General features: G+C 37.0%; 1 protein-coding gene across 4 annotated transcripts in view; it reads left to right on the plus strand.

Moving 5' to 3' along the window:
• ZNF594 (zinc finger protein 594) overlaps window positions 1-21,937 on the plus strand; it is a 35,775-nt gene that overhangs the window by 2,091 nt on the left and 11,747 nt on the right. For 2 of the 4 annotated variants that reach the window (XM_032268803.1, XM_032268804.1), the window contains exons 2-5: window positions 2,485-2,573; window positions 4,820-4,885; window positions 19,093-19,219; window positions 19,897-19,992. In XM_032268803.1, coding sequence (XP_032124694.1) covers window positions 2,487-2,573; window positions 4,820-4,885; window positions 19,093-19,219; window positions 19,897-19,992 — 376 coding nt within the window. In that variant the 5' untranslated portion in view covers window positions 2,485-2,486. The remainder of the gene's footprint in view (window positions 1-2,484; window positions 2,574-4,819; window positions 4,886-19,092; window positions 19,220-19,896; window positions 19,993-21,937) is intronic. The other 2 variants (XM_032268805.1, XM_032268806.1) reach the window with 2 other exon arrangements.

The following is a 21,937-nucleotide window of genomic DNA, read 5'->3' on the forward strand; positions in this document are numbered from 1 at the left end:
TTCTCCTGCCTCAGCCTCCTGAGTAGCTGGGATTACAGGCACGTGCCGCCATGCCCAGCTGATTTTTTTGTATTTTTAGTAGAGACGGGGTTTCACCATGTTGACCAGGATGGTCTCTATCTCTTGACCTTGTGATCCACCCGCCTCGGCCTCCCAAAGTGCTGGAATTACAGGCGTGAGCCACTGCGCCCGGCCAGGACAATATTTCTTAAATATTACAATATTTCATAAATGTTTTAAAACTAAAACAGTATGTAATTTAACACATAATATGTTAACATGTTACATTAAACTAAATATTTCTTAAGGTGTACTTGTTCAAGCTATATATATCTGTGCCTCCCATCTATAGATCCTGATTTCTATCTTGGATGGAGCCAAAGAATTTCCTCTTTAATAAGCATATCCATTGAGTTTTTGGCATTCTCAGATTTGAGACCCCTCTAATTATACATGGGGTGTTTTCATTAGAAAACAGGAGTCATAATTTTCATTACATTTGCAAAAGACTCTATGAAAAAAAAATCTAGAGAACTACTGTATAAGGCAAAACCACTTACTGGTTACGTTGAGGCTTCAAAACAGGTATCCCCTCATACTATTCATTCTTTACGTCTTTTATTTCCACACTGCACTGCTTTCCTCCCTCAACTTCTCATTGTTTCTCTTCCACCAAAACCTTTTCATTGTGCCTAGGAAAACCCCAGTGTCCTGGAACAGACCACTCTACATTCTTAAGATATTCACTTTTTTTTTTTTTTGAAGAGAAAGAAAGAGAGTTTTTCTGTGTCACCCAGGGTAGAGTGCAACAGCGTGATCTTGGCTCACTGCAGCCTCCACCTCCCAGGTTCAAGCAATTCTCGTGCCTCAGCCTCCTGAGTAGCTGGGACTATAAGCACATGCCACCACGCCTGGCTAATTTTTTTGTATTTTTAGTAGAGATGAGTTTTCACCCTGTTGGCCAGGCTGGTCTCGAACTCCTGACATCAGTGATCTGCCTGCCTCAGCCTCCCAAGTGCTGGGATTATAGCTGTGAGCCACTGTGCCCAGCCAAGATATTCACATATTTTCTTGATTTAACTAAACCCTGGTCTCCTCTTTGAGTTAGTAAATTAATCTGACAATAAATTTCAGTACACGCATGTCTATTTAATTTTTGTGTCCCTAATATTCTTTGCATTCATGATAACCTTACTTTATATATTAGTATTCTTGTTTTTCAAAGAATAATGGTTAAGTACTTCAAGTATCTTTTCAGATGAGCTTCTGATTGTTAGACACTGTAAGGTTAGATAAAGTTCTACTATGTTTATTGAGCAAAGCTACTGAATCTTATGAGAAGCAAGGTACACATTCAGGGGAGGAGCAGATTCCACATGTTTAAGCATAGCAAAGACCCTAAGTGAAGGACCATATAAATTGCTTATAACACTTTTTGCACAAGGTAAGAGTTTCTCAAAAACTCAGTACTTATTTTGTCACTGCCCTTTTATTCATGAGGCTAATATCACCATCCTAGAAAAATTTATATTAACAGCTAATATCACTATCCTAGAAAAATGTATATTAACAATCTGTACCATTTGATATCCTACATCAGGCACTCCTGGTTCTTGAACCAAGCTCAGCCTCAGCAAGGCCATAGATATCATTAGCCAAAGGTAGAAAAGCTGTGACCAAGCATCCCTGGAAAAGATCTCTGCCGCTCTATTCTCCCATATTTTACAACCTATTCTCCCATAGAGTAAAACTTTTACTAGGTATATGCTTTTTTTCAGTATGAAAAGACTATAGCTTAATGCTTTGTGCACCTAATTTCATGTCTCTTCTGTTATTATACCTTCTTCCTTTTTATTGAAGTTTGCCTGATATAGAAAGGATAAAGATCTATTTGAATATCAGATTGGGAGGGGGTAAGTCAAGATTTCCAATATCATTTAAATTTTGAAGTTGTAGTGTTCTCTTTACATGAAACAGATCTCCTAAAATGTTAGGAAATTGACTTCGTGGAAAAGGCAAGAAAAGATTCTTAGAATATTTGTTAGATGAGTGGCAAAGAAAGATTGAAGTATTTTCTTGTACTTCACATAGCATATTGATTCAGTGGAAAAGGTGTGTGGATTTTGGAATTAGATTGATTTGGAGTTATGTATCTGCATGGCCTTGGGTAGTTTAATTTTTCTAGGCCTCAGTTTCCTCATCTATGGAATGGGAATATTATTCCTATTAGGTTAATGTGAAAATAAAATGAGAAAGTATTTTTAAAATTCTTTGTACAATGGCTAGTCTGTTAGTTGTGACTATAGTTAACAGTGCCGAAATCAAACTCTGCAGGAGCAAGGGTCTTTGTCCCTCACTGATCTTAAGGGTTACTCTTGTGCTTCCTTAGGGAGGTCATGCTCACTTGTATGTCAGGATTCCAACTTGGTGTGTCTGAAATTCCCAAGGCAGGATTGTTTTTCATGGCTTATTTCTCTTCCTTAGGTATGTCTTTGCAAAACGCCACTCTTTCCAGAGAGGGAAACACAGAAGCAGAGATTATGGCTGCTGTGTTTTTTTCTGTTGGACCTCTGGTAAGTGGGGATTCCCTGTTTTTGACCTACTGTCTTGGTTTGAGAGTATGTTTACTTCTCCTGAAGGCTTGTGACTTCTCTATTTCACCGACACCCCTTCTGGGAAATCAACTAAATAGACCCATGAAAATTGGGTTCACAGTAAAGACTGTAAACTATAGAGGGATGCAGTATTCTTACTTAACCAAATATCAGGATACATGATCTTTCAAAAAATATCTGAGCTGTCGTTAGTTATGACAGGTATCTTTAATTTTGATATTAAATTTGTATTGTTCCCAGGAAATATCAGTTATTTATGGGACAGCAGAATGGAATATTTTTTAATTGGGAAATTTTATTTAGGATATTTTGGGGAAAATATATATACACAAACACATATCCCAGCCCTAATTCATAGGAACAATTCCCCTTGTGCCATTCTCAGTGATCTCTTTTCTACCCATAAAGAAGTGATCGGGCTTAATAGATGACAGTGAGAGAAAGAATATGTTTAAGACAGTGCTTGGCTGTAGAGAAAACATAAAAAAGTAATAATGACATTACTTAGATGAATAGTAGTTGCTTATCAGTATGATAAAGATGATGAGTGCTATGTAAAGAAAGAAATGGGATGTTAGTGTGGGCTAAACTGGTCACAGAAAGCCCATGAGGATAGTTAGATTTAAGCTGGTACTGAATTACAAGTGGGATTTTAATTGTCATAAAGTGTTTGTGAAAATACTTCAGGTGAGAAAGTTTTAAGGGTTTAAGGGCAAGGCTTCAGAGGCAGAGAACAGTGGGTGAGTTTGTGATTCAAGTTGGAAAGTTGTGGCAGATAGGGCTGGAAATTAGATATTTAAGACGAATCTTTTAATGTTTCCCTGAAGACATTTAGATGTGTATGTATGTTTGAGTGTACTTGGGATTAGTATTAATGTGATAAAAGCTGTGTTTTAGCAGTGACTTTTAAAAATAGATTCGGAAGAAAAATAATACCAACAAATGTAATTTGTTATAGTAATGGTAGTAACTCCTGATTGTGGTCTTTTATTCTTTGTAGCCAGAACATGCAACGTGTAAATAATTCTTAAAACATACCCTTGAAAAGATAAATAAAACCAAAATGTTGCAATTGATCACTAGGTATAGTTATTTGTCTAGTCATATATCACCCTATCAGTCTGTCTCCATCAGAGATGGAGGATTCACATTGGCGTTAATTTTCTAGAAACTGAATATATGTGCTCTTTTTAGACAACAACTTGTTGAGGGAGAGTTAGCGTAACATTTTTCCTAATGATCTTCAAGTATGTAGCTCTATTATCCATGATTTTTTTAAATGGCACAAAATCTAAAATGGATAACTACTACTAGAAAGTGAAGTAAAAGTTCATTTCATTTATTAAATTAGGCCCTCATGGGCTGGGCATGGTGGCTTATGCCTATAATCCTGGTAGCACTTCGGGAGGCCGAGGTGGGCGTATTGCCTGAGCCCAGGAGTTCGAGACCAGCCTGGGCAAAATGGAGACACTCTCTCTCTACAAAAAAACAAACATACAAACAAACAAACATACAGTTAGCCGGGTGTGGTGGCGTGTGCCTGTAGTCCTAGCTACCCTGGAGGCTGAGATAAGAGAATTGCTTGAACCTGAGAGGCAGAGGTTGCAGTGAGCCATGATCGCCCCACTGTCCTCCAACCTGGCCAGTGATAGAGCAAGAGACTCTATCTCAAAAAAAAAAAAAAAAAAAAAAAAAAAATCAGGCCCTCATGGAGATAGTTTCTAAGTTTTGGAAGAAAACAATGTTATAAGAGGTTGCTGAAATATTTCCTGAGTGACTACTGAGCTATATCCCCTCACCAAACACTGTAATGATTTTCAGTTGTAGAAAACAGATAGTGTTAGTAGGTTTTGAATATTATTCCTGAGCAAATTAGATACTTTCTGAGAAATAGATTTCATCCCAGTATGAAAAAGCAGAATTATGTAGTGTCTGAAGGCCCCTTATTATAAGTTTATTTTTGTTTTGATAGGTTCTTTGTTAAAAGCAGTTATATTTCAGTCTTATATGTATTTGTCATTGCCTCAAAGTGAAAGATGAGGATTGCATGTTACATTGGGACTTTCATTTCAGCCCTAAGTAAAACAGTAGAAGAGGCCATCCCATATACACTGCATCCACAGTAGATTGGTGGTGCCTGTTGAGGCTGTGCTATAGGTCATAGGCAGTCTGTCACTGAGTGATCTTATCCTGTATCCCATCAGAGCCCTGAAGTTACCAAGCCAGATGAAGATCTTCACCTTCAGGCAGAAGAAACAGAATTGGTAAAGGTAATATCTACCATTGTAGGTATGAGGAATACAGAGAAAATTGCCTATTTTACTGTCTCTAATTCTCAATGTTGCCAGTTAATTGCAAGTTCACAGTGATTATTTGATTGGTATGGTAGCCCCAGGGCTGGTGGCATCAATTTAACAGATTTCGTTTCTCTCAGAGGTGGCAGCTCTAATCTAGCCAGATAGTCACATCATAATTACTAATGATCAAATATCCTTTCATCACATAGTCTGATGCTTGTGCTGCATTGTAAGACCCAAATACTGTGCCATTAAAAAAATACCAAGAGTACATCAACATTGTGGAAATAGCCTTAAGATGAGTTTAAATTGGTTTAGATATTTTATTTCATTGTATTTCTTAAGCTTATTTGTGAGTACTGAATCTACTTGATTTTTCCAGAAAAAATAAAAATCAGAAACTTTTTGTCATAAGAAAAAGTATCCAAAACTTAGAAATAAAGCAAAAGATAAACATAGGGCATTTTAGGGTCATATTAGACCATTGTCTTAACAAGCCTGTCTAAGGGTTGTCCGACATAGCAGGGAAGGGTTATGTTGTTGCCTCAAAGTGAAAGATTATGATTGCATGTTACATTGGGACTTTCATTTCAGCCCTAAGTAAAACAGTAGAAGAGGCCATCCCATATACACTGCATCCACAGTAGATTGGTGGATTTACTATTAATATTCAGATCCTAAAAGTTAGATATTAACTTGTAGAAGATTGAAACATTGCAATTATTTTTGCTAGGATAAAAAATGATCCCCAGAGTTATGTTATTACTGTCCTGTAGGACATTAACCAGGTTTGTATCTAATTTTGCAGTCTTATTGCAGCATTCCTTTTTCTACTATCTATACACTGGTTTCTTGCATCTCCTTTAAACCTGTCTTGTCAAGCTGCTGATCCCTCATTAATGACTTAAGTAAATCTTTGACAAGAATTCACTATGCTTTTAAGAGAATTATGTTTTTAAGTTTTTTAAAATTATCCTTTGAAAGACGGTTTGATTCCAGAGATGTTTTGTGTAAAATGTGGTTTTTACTTTTGCTTCTATGAGAAAATACATTCTGAGATTCAGTCTTATGTGTACTATTTTTGAAATGATTTCCTTTTTTTTTTTTTTTTGAGACCGAGTCTTGCTCTCTCACCCAGGCTGGAGTGCAGTGGTGTGATCTTGGCTCACTGAAACCTCCGCCTCCCGGGTTCAAGCGATTCTCCTGCCTCAGCCTCCCTTGTGGCTGGGACTACAGGTACCTGCCACCATGCCCAGCTAATTTTTTTTTTGAGACAGAGTCTCACGCTGTTGCCAGGCACCAGGCTGGAATGTAGTGGCACGATCTCGGCTCACTGCAACCTCCGCTTCCTGGGTTCAAGCAATTCTCCTGCCTCAGCCTCCCGAGTAGCTGGGACTACAGGCACATGCCACCATGCCAAGCTTATTTTTGTATTTTTAGTAGAGACAGGGTTTCACCATATTGGCCAGGATGGTCTCGATCTCTTGACCTTGTGATCCGCCCGCCTTGGCCTCCCAAAGTACTGGGATTACAGGCATGAGCCACCGCACTGGGCTGATTTTTGTATTTTTAGTAGAGATGAGGTTTCACCATATTGGCCAGGCTGGTCTCAAACTCCTGACCTCATGATCCACCTGTCTCAACCTCCCAAAGTACTGGGATTACAGGGATGAGCCACATGCCTGGCCCAAAATGATTTTTTAAAATTGTTTTTTAACATATGATAGCTCAGACTCAAAAACTTAAGGTAGAAATTATTCATAGTTTTAGACTTTGAACTATGAACCTTAGGAAAATAGCATACTTTTTGACATGGTGTACAATTCATACAGTTTATTTTTGTTCTGACAGAAGGAGTCCCTGGTGGAAGATTAATTCTGTCTGGCTCTTCCCTAAATTCTGCATCCTTTTTATTGAACATAGCTTAGTTTAATTTTACTTTGAATAGAACCAATGCTTTGATAATTACTATCAATGTTATTAATTAGTTTTTTTTATTTGCTTGATTTGCTTATAACTATTGTTGAAATTTTCTTTCTTTCCTTTTTTTTCTTTTTTGAGACAGAGTGTCACTCTGTCACTCAGGCTGGAGTGTGGTGGCACAATCTCAGCTCACCACAGCCTCTGCCTCCCAGGTTCAAGCAATTCTCCTGCCTTGGCCTCTCGAGTAGCTGGGATTACAGGTGCCCGCCACGATGCCTGGCTAATTTTTGTATTTTCTGTAGAGACGGGGTTTCACCATGTGGGCCAAGCTGGTCTCAAACTCCTGACCTCAGGTGATCCACCTGCTTCGGCCTCCCAAAATGCTGGGATTAAAGGTGTGAGCCACTGAGCCCTGCTGACGTTTTCAATTAGTGTTTTTTTTTTTTTTTTTTTTTTTGTAGTATGGTTTTTTAAAAGAAGGCATTTCAGTGCAAAATGTCTTTATTTTACAGGTGTATGTTTTTTAGTGGAAACATCTAACAAAGAAACTATAGAATATTGATGAAGAACTCTTATTACATGATTATCATAATCAGACCAAAAAGAACACATCAAGACAAAGAGTCTTGTTACTTTTTTATTTAGATGAAGTCTCGTTCTGTCGCTCAGGCTGGAGTACAGTGGTGCAATTTCAGCTCACTGCAACCTCTGCCTCCCAGGTACAAGCGATTCTCCTGCCTCAGCCTCCTGAGTAGCTGGGACTACAGGCGCTGGCCACCACGCCCAGCAGAGTCTTGATACTTTCTGATATATGTAAGGTTAAGATACTTAAATGCTAGTGAAGTCACAAACTAAAACGAGTGAGGCCATGGACAGTGAGTATTATAATACCAGTATATATGTTGTAACTTGAGGTAAACAACTTAATAATTTCCTAACAACAGATAACTAGATAAGAATAGCTTCAAGATGAAGAGGAGATAATAAGAAGCCTTTAAAAGCAAATGAGATTTTTATCATTTTATAATGATATAAAAGTTAATAGAAATAGTCCTACTTAATCAAAGACCACCAGGCCAAAGTTTTTAGTATTGTTGGCTTCTTGCAAAGAGGGACATGAGGGACACCTTATACCAGACAAAGGAAGAAATAGGGTTATGATACAATCTTTTGTTTTGTTTTGTTTTTTAGACAGAGTCTTGTTCTATCTCCATCACCCAGGCTGGAGTGCAGTGGCATGATCTTGGCTCACTGCCACCTCCACCTCCCAGGTTCAAAAGATTCTTGTGCCTCAGCCTCCTAGTAGCTGGGACTATAGGCATCCACCACAATGTCCAGCTAATTTTTGTATTTTTAGTAGAGACGGGGTTTCACCATGTTGGCCAGGCTGGTCTTCAACTCCTGACCTCAAGTAATCTGCCCACCTCAGCCTCCCAAAGTGCTGGGATTACAGGCATGACCCATGGCACCCACTGGGTTTATTATATAATCTTGACGAAGGGGGAATTCTGTTGAAACTTCAGTGAGATCAGTGATGTGATAGGCTTAAAGCAAAGTAGGCTCTGTGTAAAGTGTCAATACCACATCCAGATTGCATAACGGACCTAGGGTCCTATTTCCTTAGAAAATACAAAGTTAAATGTAAAACGACATATTCAGAAACCTCTCATGAAAGTCTGCTTCTGGGTTGCAAATCAAAACTGCTTCTTAACATCAAAGTCACTTTCATTCTTTCTGATGTATCAGACTACAAAACATCTGACAGCCTATGACTTTAAAAGGCAAGGTGTCATGATGAGTAAGAAAGCAGTAATTGCTCAAAACCAGGTAATTATGACATTTTACAGCTGCAGAATGACCTTGGAAGAAATACTGTTTGTTGTTAACTTTTCAGTTGGTTTTATCTGTGTCTCCTGTTCTAGTTTGAAGTGTGGAAGGGCAGAGTTTCGCTTTCTCAGTATGAGCTAATTTTTACTTTCTTGAGCTCTATCAACAAGAAACTTTTACATCAGTCTGGCTTAATGTTATTTTCTCAGTGTCTTTGAAGTAAAGAATATGAGGCTTATGGTTTCTGGTTTCCATTGTATGCATCAGTGTGTTATCTTAGAATCAACAATTTCTGGATATTATATATTAGGTTTCTGATTTTATTTGTCTAAATTATGAATAGAGTTGGTCTGGGATGGTGAAATTGAAATAAATGGGTATTCTTTTAGCTGCCTAGGAACTTTTTGCAATAAAAATAAAACTTTACTTATAGTATAGTTTCTTCAGCTTGACAAAGTTCAGTTTCTGAATAAAGGATACTTAAGTGAATTTACTTTCACCAAAATCAAAATGGCCTCAACATTCTTAGAAGTTGTTTTAGTCTGTTTGTTGCCATATAAAGGAACAGCCAAAGCTGGGTAATATATAAAGAAAAGGGGTTTATTTGGCTCAGAGTTCTGCAGGCTGTACAAGAAGCATATTGCCAGTATCTGCATCTTGTCAGGGCCTCTGGCTGCCTCCATTCACAGTGGAAGGGGAAAGAGAGCCAGTGTGTGCAGAGATCACATAGCAAGAGAGGGAGAGGGGACGTGCCAGGCTCTTTTTAACAGGCAGCTCTCAGGAGAACTATTAATAATAGAGGGAGAACTCACTCATTACCATGAGGATGGCACTAAACCTTTCATGAGGGATCCAGCCCCTTGACACAAACACCTCCTGTTAGGACCTACCTTCAACATGGGGATCAGTTTTGAACATGAGGTTTTGGGGAAAAGCATCCAAACTGTAGAAGCAGTTTTATGTCTCAAAGTTTAATTCACACTTCCACATTCTACAATCAGTATTTCATTCGTTCTTCATACAACACAAACCTCTAATTTTTGTGATTATTTACCTGATTTTCCCCGGGGAGGGAAGAAAAAAGATTATCTTTCTGGCCATATTTTAAATGACAGTTTTACGAAGGTATAATTAATATATCATAAAATTAATAAAGCATACATTTCAGTGGTTTTTAAATATATTCACAGAGTTTGTAACCATCACTGTATGGAATTCCAGAACATTCCATCACCCTCAAAAAGAAACCCCATACCCACTAGGAGTACTCTCCACTCCCCCTCCCTACAGCCTCTGACAACCACTAATCTTTTCATCTCTATAGATTTGCCTGTTCTGGACATTTCGTATAAATAGAATGATGTAATATGTGGTCCTTCGTGACTGACTTCTTTCATTTTAGCATAATGTTTTCAAGGTTTATATGTGTTGTAGCATGTGTCAGTACTTATTCCCTTTTATGGCTAAATAATATTCCAGTTGTGTGGATATAGAACATATTGCTTATCCGTTTGTCGGTTGATGAGTATTTGAGTTGTTTCCAATTTGGGGCAATTAATAATGATGCTAATACATTTGTGTATACATTTTTGTGTGAGCATATGTTTTCATTTCTCTTGGTATATACCTAGGATTGGAACATTGCTGGATCATATGATAATTCTATGTTAAACCATGTGGGGGACTGTCAGATTGTTTTCCAAAGCAGCTGCACCGTATTACATTCCCACCAGTGTATGAGCATTGCAGTTGCTCTACTTCTTCAGCAACACTTGATATTGTCTGGGTTTTTTGATTATACACATCTTATTGGGTGTGAAGTGGTATCTTACTGTATCTTATGGATTTTATTTTCCTAATTACTAATTACTAATCCTTGAACGTCTTCTCTTGAGCATACTTATTGGCCATTTGTGTATCTCCCTTTGGAGAAGTGTCTATTCAAATCTTTTGTCCATTTTTAAATTGGGTTATTTGTGTTTTTATGTTTGACTTGTTAGGGTTCTTTATATATTCTAAATACAAATCCCTTTTCAGAAAAATAGTTTGTAAATATTTTCTCACATTCTTTGGTTGCCTTTTTGAGTTTTTAATGATGTCCCCTAAAGCACAGAAGTTTTTAATTTTGATGAAGTTCAAATGATCTGTTGTTGTCTTTTGTCTATTATGCTTTTGGAGTCATATCTAATAATTCATTACCAAATCGAAGGTCATGAAGATGTTCATCTGTCTTTCCTTCTAACAGTTTTATAGTTTTAGTTCTTACATTTAGGTCTATAGCCCATTTTGAGTTAAGTCTTTTTTATGATCTGAGATAGAGATTCAGCTTCATTCTTTGACATGTGAATATTCAGTTGTCTCAGCACTGTTTGTTGAAAAGACTATTCTCTACTCATTGTCTTAGTACCCTTATTGAAAATCAACTGACCATTAATATAGGGATTTATTCCTAGACTGTCATTTCTATTCCATTGATGTAAATGTCTATCCTGATTCAGTACCATACTGTCCTGAGCACTGTAGCTTTAAGTTAAGTTTTGAAATTAGGAGGTATGACTGCCTCAACTTTCTTCTTTTTCAATATTGTTTTGAAAAACAAATTTATTTCCAAATGAATTTTAGGATCAGCTTTTTCATTTCAGAAAAAAAAAAGCCAGATGGAATTTGCTTAAGTCTTATGTTGAATCTGTTGATCAATTTGGAGAGTAATGCTATATTAACAAGATTAAGTCTTCCATACGTGAATATGGATTGTCCTCCCATTTATTTATGTATTCTTTAGTTTCTTTCAGTTTTGTAGTTTTATAGTTTTCAGTGTGCATGTTTTACACATCTTTTGTTAACTTTATTCCTGTGTTTTCTTGTTTTTGCTATTATAAATAAATTTTTTCTTAATTTCTTTTTGAAATATTTGTTGGTAGCATATACAAATAATTGTCTTACATACACACATATAGATCTTGTATCCTGAACCTTGCTGAATTAGCTTATTAGTTCTAATAGAACTAAATTGTGTATGTGTATATGTATGGATTTCTCAGGGTTTTTTATATGCAAGATAACGTTATCTGTATACATAATTTGCAAATAGAAATTTGCTTTCTCCTTTCCAATCTGGATACCTTGTATTTCTTCTTCTTGTCTAACTTCCCTTGCAAAAACATAAAATATAATGTTAAATAGAAGTGAAAAAGAACATCTGGGTGTAGTGGCCAGGAGTTCGAGACCAGCCTGGCCAATGTGGTGAAAACCTGTCTCTACTAAAAAATACAAAAATTAGCCAGGCGTGGTGGTGCATACCTGTAATCTCAGCTACTTGGGAGGCCTAGATGGGAGGATCCCTTGAACCCAGGAGGCGGAGGTTGCAGTGAGTGAAATTGCACCACTGCACTCCAGCCTGGGTGATGAGCAAGATCCTATCTCCAAAAATACAGAAGAAAAAAAAAAAAAAGGAGAAAGAAAAAGAAAAGTGAGAAGGGATATTGTTGTCTTGTTTGTGATCTCAGGGGGAGTGCATTCAGTTGTTTACCATTAAGTATGATTTTAGATGTACATTTTCATAGAGATTCTTTATCAGGTTGATGATGTTTGCTTCTATTTCTAGTTTAATGAATTTTGTCAAATATATTTTTGAATCTATTAAGATGATTGTGCAGTTGTTCTTTAATCTGTAGGTTGATTTTTTTGATGTTACGTAACCTTGTGTTGCTAAGATAATTCCCATTTGGCTGTAGCATATGCCGCATTTTATTGCTGACCATTTTGCTAGTATTTTGTTGAGAATTTTGTGTCCATATTCATAAGGATACTGGTCTGTAGTGTTATTCTGATATCTTTGTCTAGTCTGGGTAGTATTGGTCTCATAAAGTGGGTTCAGAATTGTTCCCTTCCATTTTCTCGAAGAGTTAATGAAGGATTGCTGTTAATTTTTCTTGAAGTGTTTGGTATAATTCACATGAAGCCATTTGAACCCAGGCCTTTCTTTGCGGGAAGTTTACTTGTTAGAGATCTATCCGGATTTTCTATGTTAAACTGAGTCAGTTTTGGTAGTTAATGCCTTTCTAAGAATTTGTCCATTTCATTTAAGTTGATACACCATTGTTCATAGTGTTCCATTATAATCCTCTTTATTTCTTTAGGGTCAGTAGGAATGTCTTCTTTTTCATTCTGATTTTAGTAATTTGTGTCTTCTCTCTTTTTTTCATAGTGACTCCAGCCAAGGGTTTGCTATTTTTTAATCTTTTCAAATAACCAACTTTTGCCTTTTTTATTTCCTCTGCTGTTTTTCTGTTCTCCATTTTATCTCATTCTAATATTTATTATTTCCTTCCTTCTGCTTTCTAAAACATTTAGTTCACTCTGTCCAACTATTACTGTTGAATTATCTCTTTGACCCTTCAGTTTTATAAATTTTTGCTTCCTGCATTATGAGACTCTTTCGTTAGGTGAATATATGTTTAAATTTGTTATGTCTTACTGATACATTTATTTCAGTTATTATACTTTTCAACTCCAAAATTTCTATTTAGTGAAATATCATTCTCACAATTTTTTAAAAATCTTTATACATGGTTTTCTTTATGTCTTTGAACATATTTATAATGGCTGCCTTAATGTCTTTGTTTCATAAGTACAATGTCTTGACTTCCTTGGGGATAGTTTCCATTGATTGCTTTATTTTTTTACTGTGTATGGGTCCTTGCTTTCCTGTTTCTTTGTGTGTCTTACAATTTTTTGTTGAAAACCAGTTTTATATTTATATTTATAAAATATTTGTATAAAAATATTTTTATATTTTAAATAATATAATATGTCTACTCTGGAAATCAGATTCTCCCTTCTCTGGGGTTTGTTGTTGCAGTTGTTGCTGGTGCTGCTGCCTTCTTTGTTTAGAAATTTTCCTGCACCAATCTGTAAAATCTGTATTCTTTATCATGTATAGCCGCTGAAATATCTACTTGGTTAACATGGGGATCAGTTAATAATTAGACAGATTTCTTTTTTTAATTTTTTTATTTTTTATTGTACTTTAGGTTCTGGGGTACTTCTGCAGATCATACAGGATTGTTGTATAGGTACATACATGGCAATGTGGTTTGCTGCCTCCATCCCTCCATCACCTATATATTTCTTCCCATGTTATCCCTCTCCAACCTCCCTACTCCCCACTGCCCCTCAGAGGTCTGCCCCAACCTCCCTACCCTGCTAGTCCCCACCAACAGAATCCAGCGTGTGATGCTCCCCTCCGTGTCCCTGTGTTTTCATTGTTCAACACCTGCCTATGAGTGAGAACATGTGATGTTTGATTTTCTGTTCTTGTTTCAGTTTGCTGAGAATGATGGTTTCCAGATTCATCCATGTTCCTACAAAGGACACGAACTCATCATTTTTTATGGCTGTATAGTATTCCATGGCATATATGTGCCACATTTTTCTTGTTCAGTCTATCATCGATGGGCAATTTGGGTTGGTTGCAGGTCTTTGCTATTGTAAACAGTGCCACAATGAACACGTGTGCATGTGTCTTTGTAATAGAATGATTTATAATCCTTTGGGTATATACCTAGTAATGGGATTCCTGGGTCAAATGGAATTTCTATTTCTAGGTCCTTGAGGAAGTGCCACACTGTCTTCCACAATGGTTGGACTAATTTACACTCCTACCAACAGTGTAAAAGTGTTCGTATTTCTCCACATCCTTTCCAGCATCTGTTATCTCCAGATATTTTAATGATCGCCATTCTAACTGGCATGAGGTGGTATCACAATGTAGTTTTGATTTGCATTTCTCTAATACCCGGTGATGATGAGCATGTTTTCATATGTTTGTTGGCCTCATGTATCATATATGTGTTCTTTTGAAAAGTATCTGTTCATATCCTTTGCCCACTTTTGGTTGGGTTTGCTTTATTTTCTTGTAAATCTGTTTTAGTTCTTTGTAGATTCTGGATATTAGCCCTTTGTCAGATAGGTAGATTGCAAAAATTTTTCCCATTCTGTTGGTTGCCAGTTCACTCTAATGATTGTTTCTTTTGCTGTACAGAAGTTCTGGAGTTTAATTAGGTCCCATTTGTCTATTTTGGCTTTTGTTGCCAGTGCTTTTGGTGTTTTAGCCATGATGTCCTTGCCTATGCCTATGTCCTGAATGGTTTTGCCTAGGTTTTCTTCTAGGGTTTTTATGGTGTTAGGTCTTATGTTTAAGTCTTTAATCCATCTGGAGTTAATTTTAGTGTAAGGTGTCAGGAAGTGGTCCAGTTTGATACTGCCCAAAGTAATTTATACATTCAGTGCTATCCCCATCAACCTACCTATGACCGTCTTCACAGAACTGGAGAAAACCACCTTAAACTTCATATGGAACCAAAAGAGAGCCTGCATAGCCAAGACAATCCTAAGCAAAAAGAACAAAGCTGGAGGCATCACGCTACCTGACTTCAAACTATACTACAAGGCCACAGCAATCAAAACAGCATGGTACTGATACCAAAACAGAGATAGAGACCAATGGAACAGAACAGAGGCCTTAGAGGCAGTGCCACATATCTACAACCATCTGATCTTTGACAAACCTCACAAAAGCAAGCAATGGGGAAAGGATTCCCTGTTAATAAATGGTGTTGGGATAACTGGCTGGCCATGTGCGGAAAATAGACAGACTTCTTTATGCCTTAAACCATTAAGTCTTCAGCGACTGCCAAAAGGTTCTTTGTATGTGTGGGCATATGTTTTTCTCTTTGGCAGGCAGGTTGCAACTATGCCTTAGTCACTTCTTGCTTGTACAGAGCCTCAATGTAAGCCATAGATGACGGTCTTCTCAGGCTTTTCCTGGGGCTGAGTTCTTAGTGGAAAAAGAAAACAAAACCCAGTGCATTGGTTACAGTTTGAATTACACACATGTCAAGTGATTACCAATAAAGTTTATGAACTCATCATCTCCTACATTTGCCATATTATTGTTAGCAGAATTATCTAAAACATGCTTCAGAAACTTAGAGGTTTGAAACTACAGAGGAATATGTATGCGTAAGATATGTATGACAAGCATAATCTAAGTGGTAGAAAAACACCCCAGAGGAAATCTTTCTTCTGATCTAGAACAGACCTTAGCCAGATGTGATCTAAGTTGATTTATTTGCCTGAGTAGTCAGCTAATCAGGGCTCTTAGTTTACCAGATCATGGATCAGAATGATTATAAGGTTACAAGCAGGGATTCTCAATACAAACTGCTTAGATTTGAATCTGGACTCTTCTACTTCTTTGACCTTGGGCAAGACACCTAACATCTCTGTGTCTCACTTTTCTTATTTGTAAATAGCACCTTCCTGATTGTGATGATTCATTCAGTACATTATAAGCCCTTAGAGCAGTCTCTAACACATAATAAGCATTATTCTCACAGAAGTGGGGAGAGTAGTTTGAATCCCTTAACCCTATTAAACAGTTATCAGCCCATGAACAATCACATTTCATCTGTAATCCTTCCCTCACTAATTATCTCAATACAAATACAAACATTATATTATTTAATCTGTATTTTATTATATATCTCTAATTGACTGTTTTAAAAATTCTTAGTACTATACGATATTACTATTAATACAGGTAAAAAAATTAACACTGAGGCTTTGTTTTATCAAATACTCATTTGGTATATGTTTTCCAAGTTGATTCATATGGTATAATTGGTTAATATATCTCTTAGGTTACTTTTAATATAGAAGTTTCCCCCTCTTTCCTTTACCACTTTGTAACTGTTTATTAAAGAAATCAAGTTATTGGTACTCTAGAGCTATGTTGTCCAATACAGAAGCCACTAGCCACATGTGACAACTGACCACCTGAAATGTGATTAGTCTGAATTGAGATGGGCTGTATATTTAAAATACACACCAGACTTCAAAGACAGCATGATAAGATAATGTAAATTATCTCACTAATAATTTTTATATTGATGAATGTTGAAATGATAACATTTTATCTATTTGGATTAAATAAACATTATTAAAACTAATTTTACTTGTTTCTTTTTGTTTTTAATGTGGCTTCTAACAAATATAAAATCACTTATATGGCTTGCATTATATTTTTATTGGGCATCATTAATTTAGAATTTCACACAATATGGATTTTACTGATTACATCCCCATGGAATTATTTAACATGCCCTTCTGCCCCTGTACATATTGCCTTTAAATTGTTAGTTAGATCCTTGATCAGATTCATAGATTTGTTTGTTTGTTTTTGTTTTTTAAGTAGGATCTCACTTTGTCAACCTCCTGGGCTCAAGGGATCCTCCCACATCAGCCTCTCAAGTAGCTGGGACCACAGGCATGCACCACCGCAGCCAGCTAACTTTATTTTATTTTTCGTAGAGAGGGTGTCTCTCTATGTTGCCTAGGCTGGTATTGAACTCCTGAGCTCAAATGACCGCCCTGTCTTGGCCTCCCAAAGTGCTGGAATTAAAGGCATAAGCCACTGCACCTGGCTGAGATTTTGATTCTTTAAAATATTTTCAGCAATGATGTCATTTCATATTGCTGGTATATAACACCAGAAGATATGTACTATCAACTGAGGACTTTCTCTTATGTTAGCAGCTGGTGATTATTCTTTTTTTTTTTTTTTTTTAAGACAGAGTCTTGGTCTGTTGCCCAGGCTGGATTGCAGTGGTGCGATCTCGGCTCACTACAACTTCTACCTCCCTGGTCCCAGTTCAAGCAATTTTCCTACCTCAGCCTCCCAAGTAGATGGGATTACAGGCACGAGCCACCATGCTCAGCTAATTTTTGTATTTTGTAGTAGAGAAGGGGTTTCACCGTGTTGGCCAGTCTGGTCGTGAACTCCTGACCTCATGATCCACCCACCTCAGCCTCCCAAAGTGCTGGGATTACAGGCGTGAGCCACTGCACCCAGCCTGCATTTTTTTTTTTTTTAATTTATAAAGAACAGAAATTTATTTTCTTATCGTTCAAGAGGGTAAGAAGCCCAAGATCATCAGGGTGCCGACAGGTTCAGTGTCTGGTAAAGGCCTGGTCTCTGCTTTCAAGATGGTGCCGTGAATGCTGCTTTCTCTGCAGGGAATGTTTTGTCTTACGTGGTGGAAGGCAGAAGAACTAAAGAGCCTAGTTAATTCCCTCCAGCCCTTTTATAAAGTTGCTTATCCCATTCTTGAGGGTTCCTCATGATTTAATCACCTCCCAAAGGCCTCATCGTTTAATACTGTTGCATATGGGATTTAAGGTTGGTTGGTTTGTTTGTTTTTTGAGATGCAGTCTCACTTTGTCACCCAGGCTGGAGTGCAGTGGTATGGTTTTGACTCACTGCAACCTCCACCTCCCAGTTTCAAGCATTTCTGTTGCTTCAGCCTCCCCTGTAGCTGGGGCTACCAGCCTGCATTTCTGTCTTCTTTATCCCATGTCAAATGTATTAGTTCTCAATGACATCAGTATGCTAATTTGTTTTATCCAGCACTACACACACAACAGTTACATAATAGCATGTCTGTCACTGTAATTAATATGATTATTTACTGAAACATTTGGGGTTTGTTTTTATTTTGCAGTTATTTTTCTCAGGGTATATCTTGTGAATTTACCGAAAAGTTACTGTTAAAGTCACTCAGAATAGTTCCTCTCTAATGAATGGGTATGCTGCCACCTGGTTTCATGTTACTCTTAATTATTTAGGGATTGGTTTTTTAAAGTTTTTATTTCATTTATAATATAAAGTTTTTACATGGTTCAAAAGTCAAATCTACAAAACAAATATTCAAAGGAGTCTAGCCTTCATTCCAGTTCTCTCTACTCCCTCTTTTTCCCAGTAGGTAACCATTAAAAATGTTTATGGCCTATTCTTCCATTTTTTAATACATATTCATATCCTGACCAAAGAACTTCCCCAAAGTTCCTTGATTTATTTTTATTTTTCAAAAAGAAAGCTTATAGTATTCTATATTCACAATACAAATGATAAAATATATCTTTTAGTAAGCCATAGTCTATCGATTAGAACTGAAAGAAAATTGATATTTTAAATAAGCCAGGGTTGTAAGGAAGAAAGATGATTTGGGTGCAAACTGTTGGCTGTTACTAAATATTTTAAATACTTCCTAGGGAAGGAGGAAACCATGTTATTTGCCTCCAGATACTCTAGTAGAGACAATATTTATCATTTATAGGAATCCAGACTTGGTCTAAAAAGAAATCCTGCTATCAGATGAAGCCCTGAAGATGATATAGGCAGCATCTTATGGTTTCAAGTTCTTGTCACTGGAGAGGTTTATACATTCTATAAAGGATGAACTGGTTGACCTACATAATCATTTGGTGATTCTGGTTTCTTGGGCTCTTCCCCAGTTTTTTTAATGTGTAATTCTGCCTAACAAGTCTAATTATATAGTCTCTGATTGATCACAATGTAATTGTTTTAGGAATCAGTGACATTTAAGGATGTGGCTATAGACTTCACATTGGAGGAGTGGAGGTTGATGGACCCTACACAGAGGAACCTGCATAAGGATGTAATGCTGGAGAATTACAGGAATCTGGTCTTTGTGGGTAAGGATAACTTCTCTTCTATGTTGATTGATCTGCCTATTTAACCAGGTTTGCCAAAGAGAAAAGACCTCTGAGGTATTTAACTGAAGTACTAGATCTTAGGGGCACATTGTTGGGTTATGCTCTTCCTCACTCTTAACTACATGATCTGCCCTTTGTAGACTAAGACACACGCATTTCACTGGAATCTTGGAGATTGTTGACAACCCCACAGATTTGGGACCAAAGTTTTTTCTAGTTACTTCCTTAAATGGAAGTTATCAGTACTTCTAGAAATAAGAAACAAATGTATTCAATTTCTTTCTAAACTCAGATTATTCCCATGATCTATTATCCCACCAAACCAGAATCATGGTGTTGAGCCCCTTTGAGATGTCTTTGTAATTGTCTAAAACATCACTGTACAATATGGCAGGTACTAGTCACTTGTGGCTTTTTAGCCCTTGAGATTTGGCTAGTTCATCTGAAGAACTGAATTTTAGATTTTACTTAATTTAAATTAATTTAAATTCAAATTTAAATAGCCATATGTGATAGTTGGCAACTGTATTGGACAGTGTGGCTCTAAAACTTCCTGTAATGGTCATTCTGCACAGAAGATTAAGAACTGAGACTGAATTTGGCAGTAGTTCTTGCTCATGGCTCCAATCAAATTATATTTATTTTTCTCTGGACAGGGCTTGCAGTTTCCAAACCAGACATGATATCTCATTTGGAGAATGGGAAAGGACCATGGGTGACGGTGAGAGAAATTTCAAGAATTCCCTATCCTGGTGAGTTAAACAGAACCAAGAAGATGGTATTTATTTCAGTAACAGACCATGGGGGGGTGCTCAGTGGAACATCTGAAATAATTTTGGAGATACATTTGTTCATAGCTGTCTCAGAGGAAAAGACCCCCATCTCTCTTCCTGTCCCTCCCACGCCCATCTTCTCTCACCCTCTGTCTCTGTTCTCCACTTTTGGGAACCATCTCATCCTCCTCTGCTTTACTGGAGACATGCTTTTCATAATTATTCTTTTATTTCTTCTTCATTCGAACATACATAAAATATCCCTTTCAGGTCTGTCTTCTCCAGTTAACTTTATGTTTCTCATTTGTTTCACCATTATCTGACATTTCTTCCTTCATTTACCTGAAAATGCTTTTATAAGGGTTCCCACTGATTTCTCTTAAGGCAAACTTATTTACTTATTATTTAGTTTTCTTCACCTGCAAGGCTGCAGAGACTTTGGAGGAACCCACCATCTCTCCTCCAGGTTCTTAACTAATTGAGAATACAAACAAGGAATCAGTTGATAATCAAAATATAGTATTGATGTATTTAATCAGTATTATACATCTATGTGCTGTAAACTCGGTTAGGTACTAGGGCTACAGCAGTGAATAAAATGGACCACGTCCCTGCCTTCATGAAGATTAAATTTTGAGAAATAGATAACTGGCAAATAAATAAAAACAAACTAAACGGTGGTTGTAATACCTCCCAGCTTTGAGATAAGTCAGAGGATAAGAAAGAGTAACGGGTGGGATGAAGACACCTGCTTCAAACAGGGTGGTCAGGGGAGCTCCTGAAGAGCTGACATTTAAGCTGAGACCTGAAGGGTCAGAAGAAGCAGCCAGTGAGGGGAAGAGGAAAAGAGAAGCATTCCAGGTTTAGGGAACAACAATGCAAAGGATCTGATACAGCAAAGAATGCCATGTGTTTCAGAAATCAAAAGGAAGCTGCTGTGACTAAAGTAAGGGGAAACTGGTATAGAATAAGATTAGAGATGTAGGAGCTGGCCTGTGCAGGGCTTTGTAGATGATCTAAGTGAGTTCCAAAGCATGGAGAGATTTTACTGCAGAATTTTTAGAAAATAACCCTGTTTATACAGATTGAACTTGAGGCATAAAGCAGGTGTTAAAATAATCTATGCAGGAGATGATAGTAACTTTGATTAGGGTGATGGTAGTGGAGATGGAAAGAAATAAATAGATTTTGGTTCATTTAAGCATTCATTTGATTATGACGCCATGAACAAGTCACACATGCATTATTTTGTATACTTTTATATCATAAAAAATTACATATTTTTTATACATCAGCTATTATTTATATTTAAAAGAGTGAGTGAAAAGTAGATGTAAGAGATAGTTTTAGATAACTTTTTAGAGAGGGATTTTTCTTCCCCTATGAAGAGGGAAAGATAACTGGAGCAGTGGCTAAAGGAAATAATGGAGTCAAGAAAAAGCACTTGTTTTATTTTTGAGATGGGAGCTTCTGTGACATGTTTGAGTACTGCTAGGATTGCCTTAATGAAGAGAGAGTCATTGGTGTTGGAAGACAAGGATGAAGGACTAAAGTGTTTGATGGGGGTTAAAGGAGATAAAATCTAGAACGGAAAGGGCAGATTTACCCTTAATAGGTGGAGAGGTCACCTCCTGTTTGTAATACTGAGAAAGGTGAAGAAGACGGGTGCACCTGCAGGTCAATTGAGGGCAGGAAGATTGAAGCCACTATTATGATAGCTGCCGTATTATCTAAAATGTGAGGCAAGATCGTCAGCTTATGGTGAGGGAAGAAAAAGTTGTAAGAGAGGGAAAGTTATTTTTTGTGCTACTGGAATTCACCAGGGAAGCCACCTTGGCTTGAAGCTTTTATTGAAAAAGGTGTTTAATTATAGCTTCTGTACCTTTTTTTTTTTTTTTTTTTTTTTTTTTTTTTTTTTTTTTTT

The sequence above is a fragment of the Sapajus apella genome, unplaced genomic scaffold, assembly GCF_009761245.1.
Source record: "Sapajus apella isolate SASKATOON/1434 unplaced genomic scaffold, GSC_monkey_1.0 scaffold186, whole genome shotgun sequence".
NCBI classification, from domain to species: Eukaryota; Metazoa; Chordata; class Mammalia; order Primates; family Cebidae; genus Sapajus; species Sapajus apella.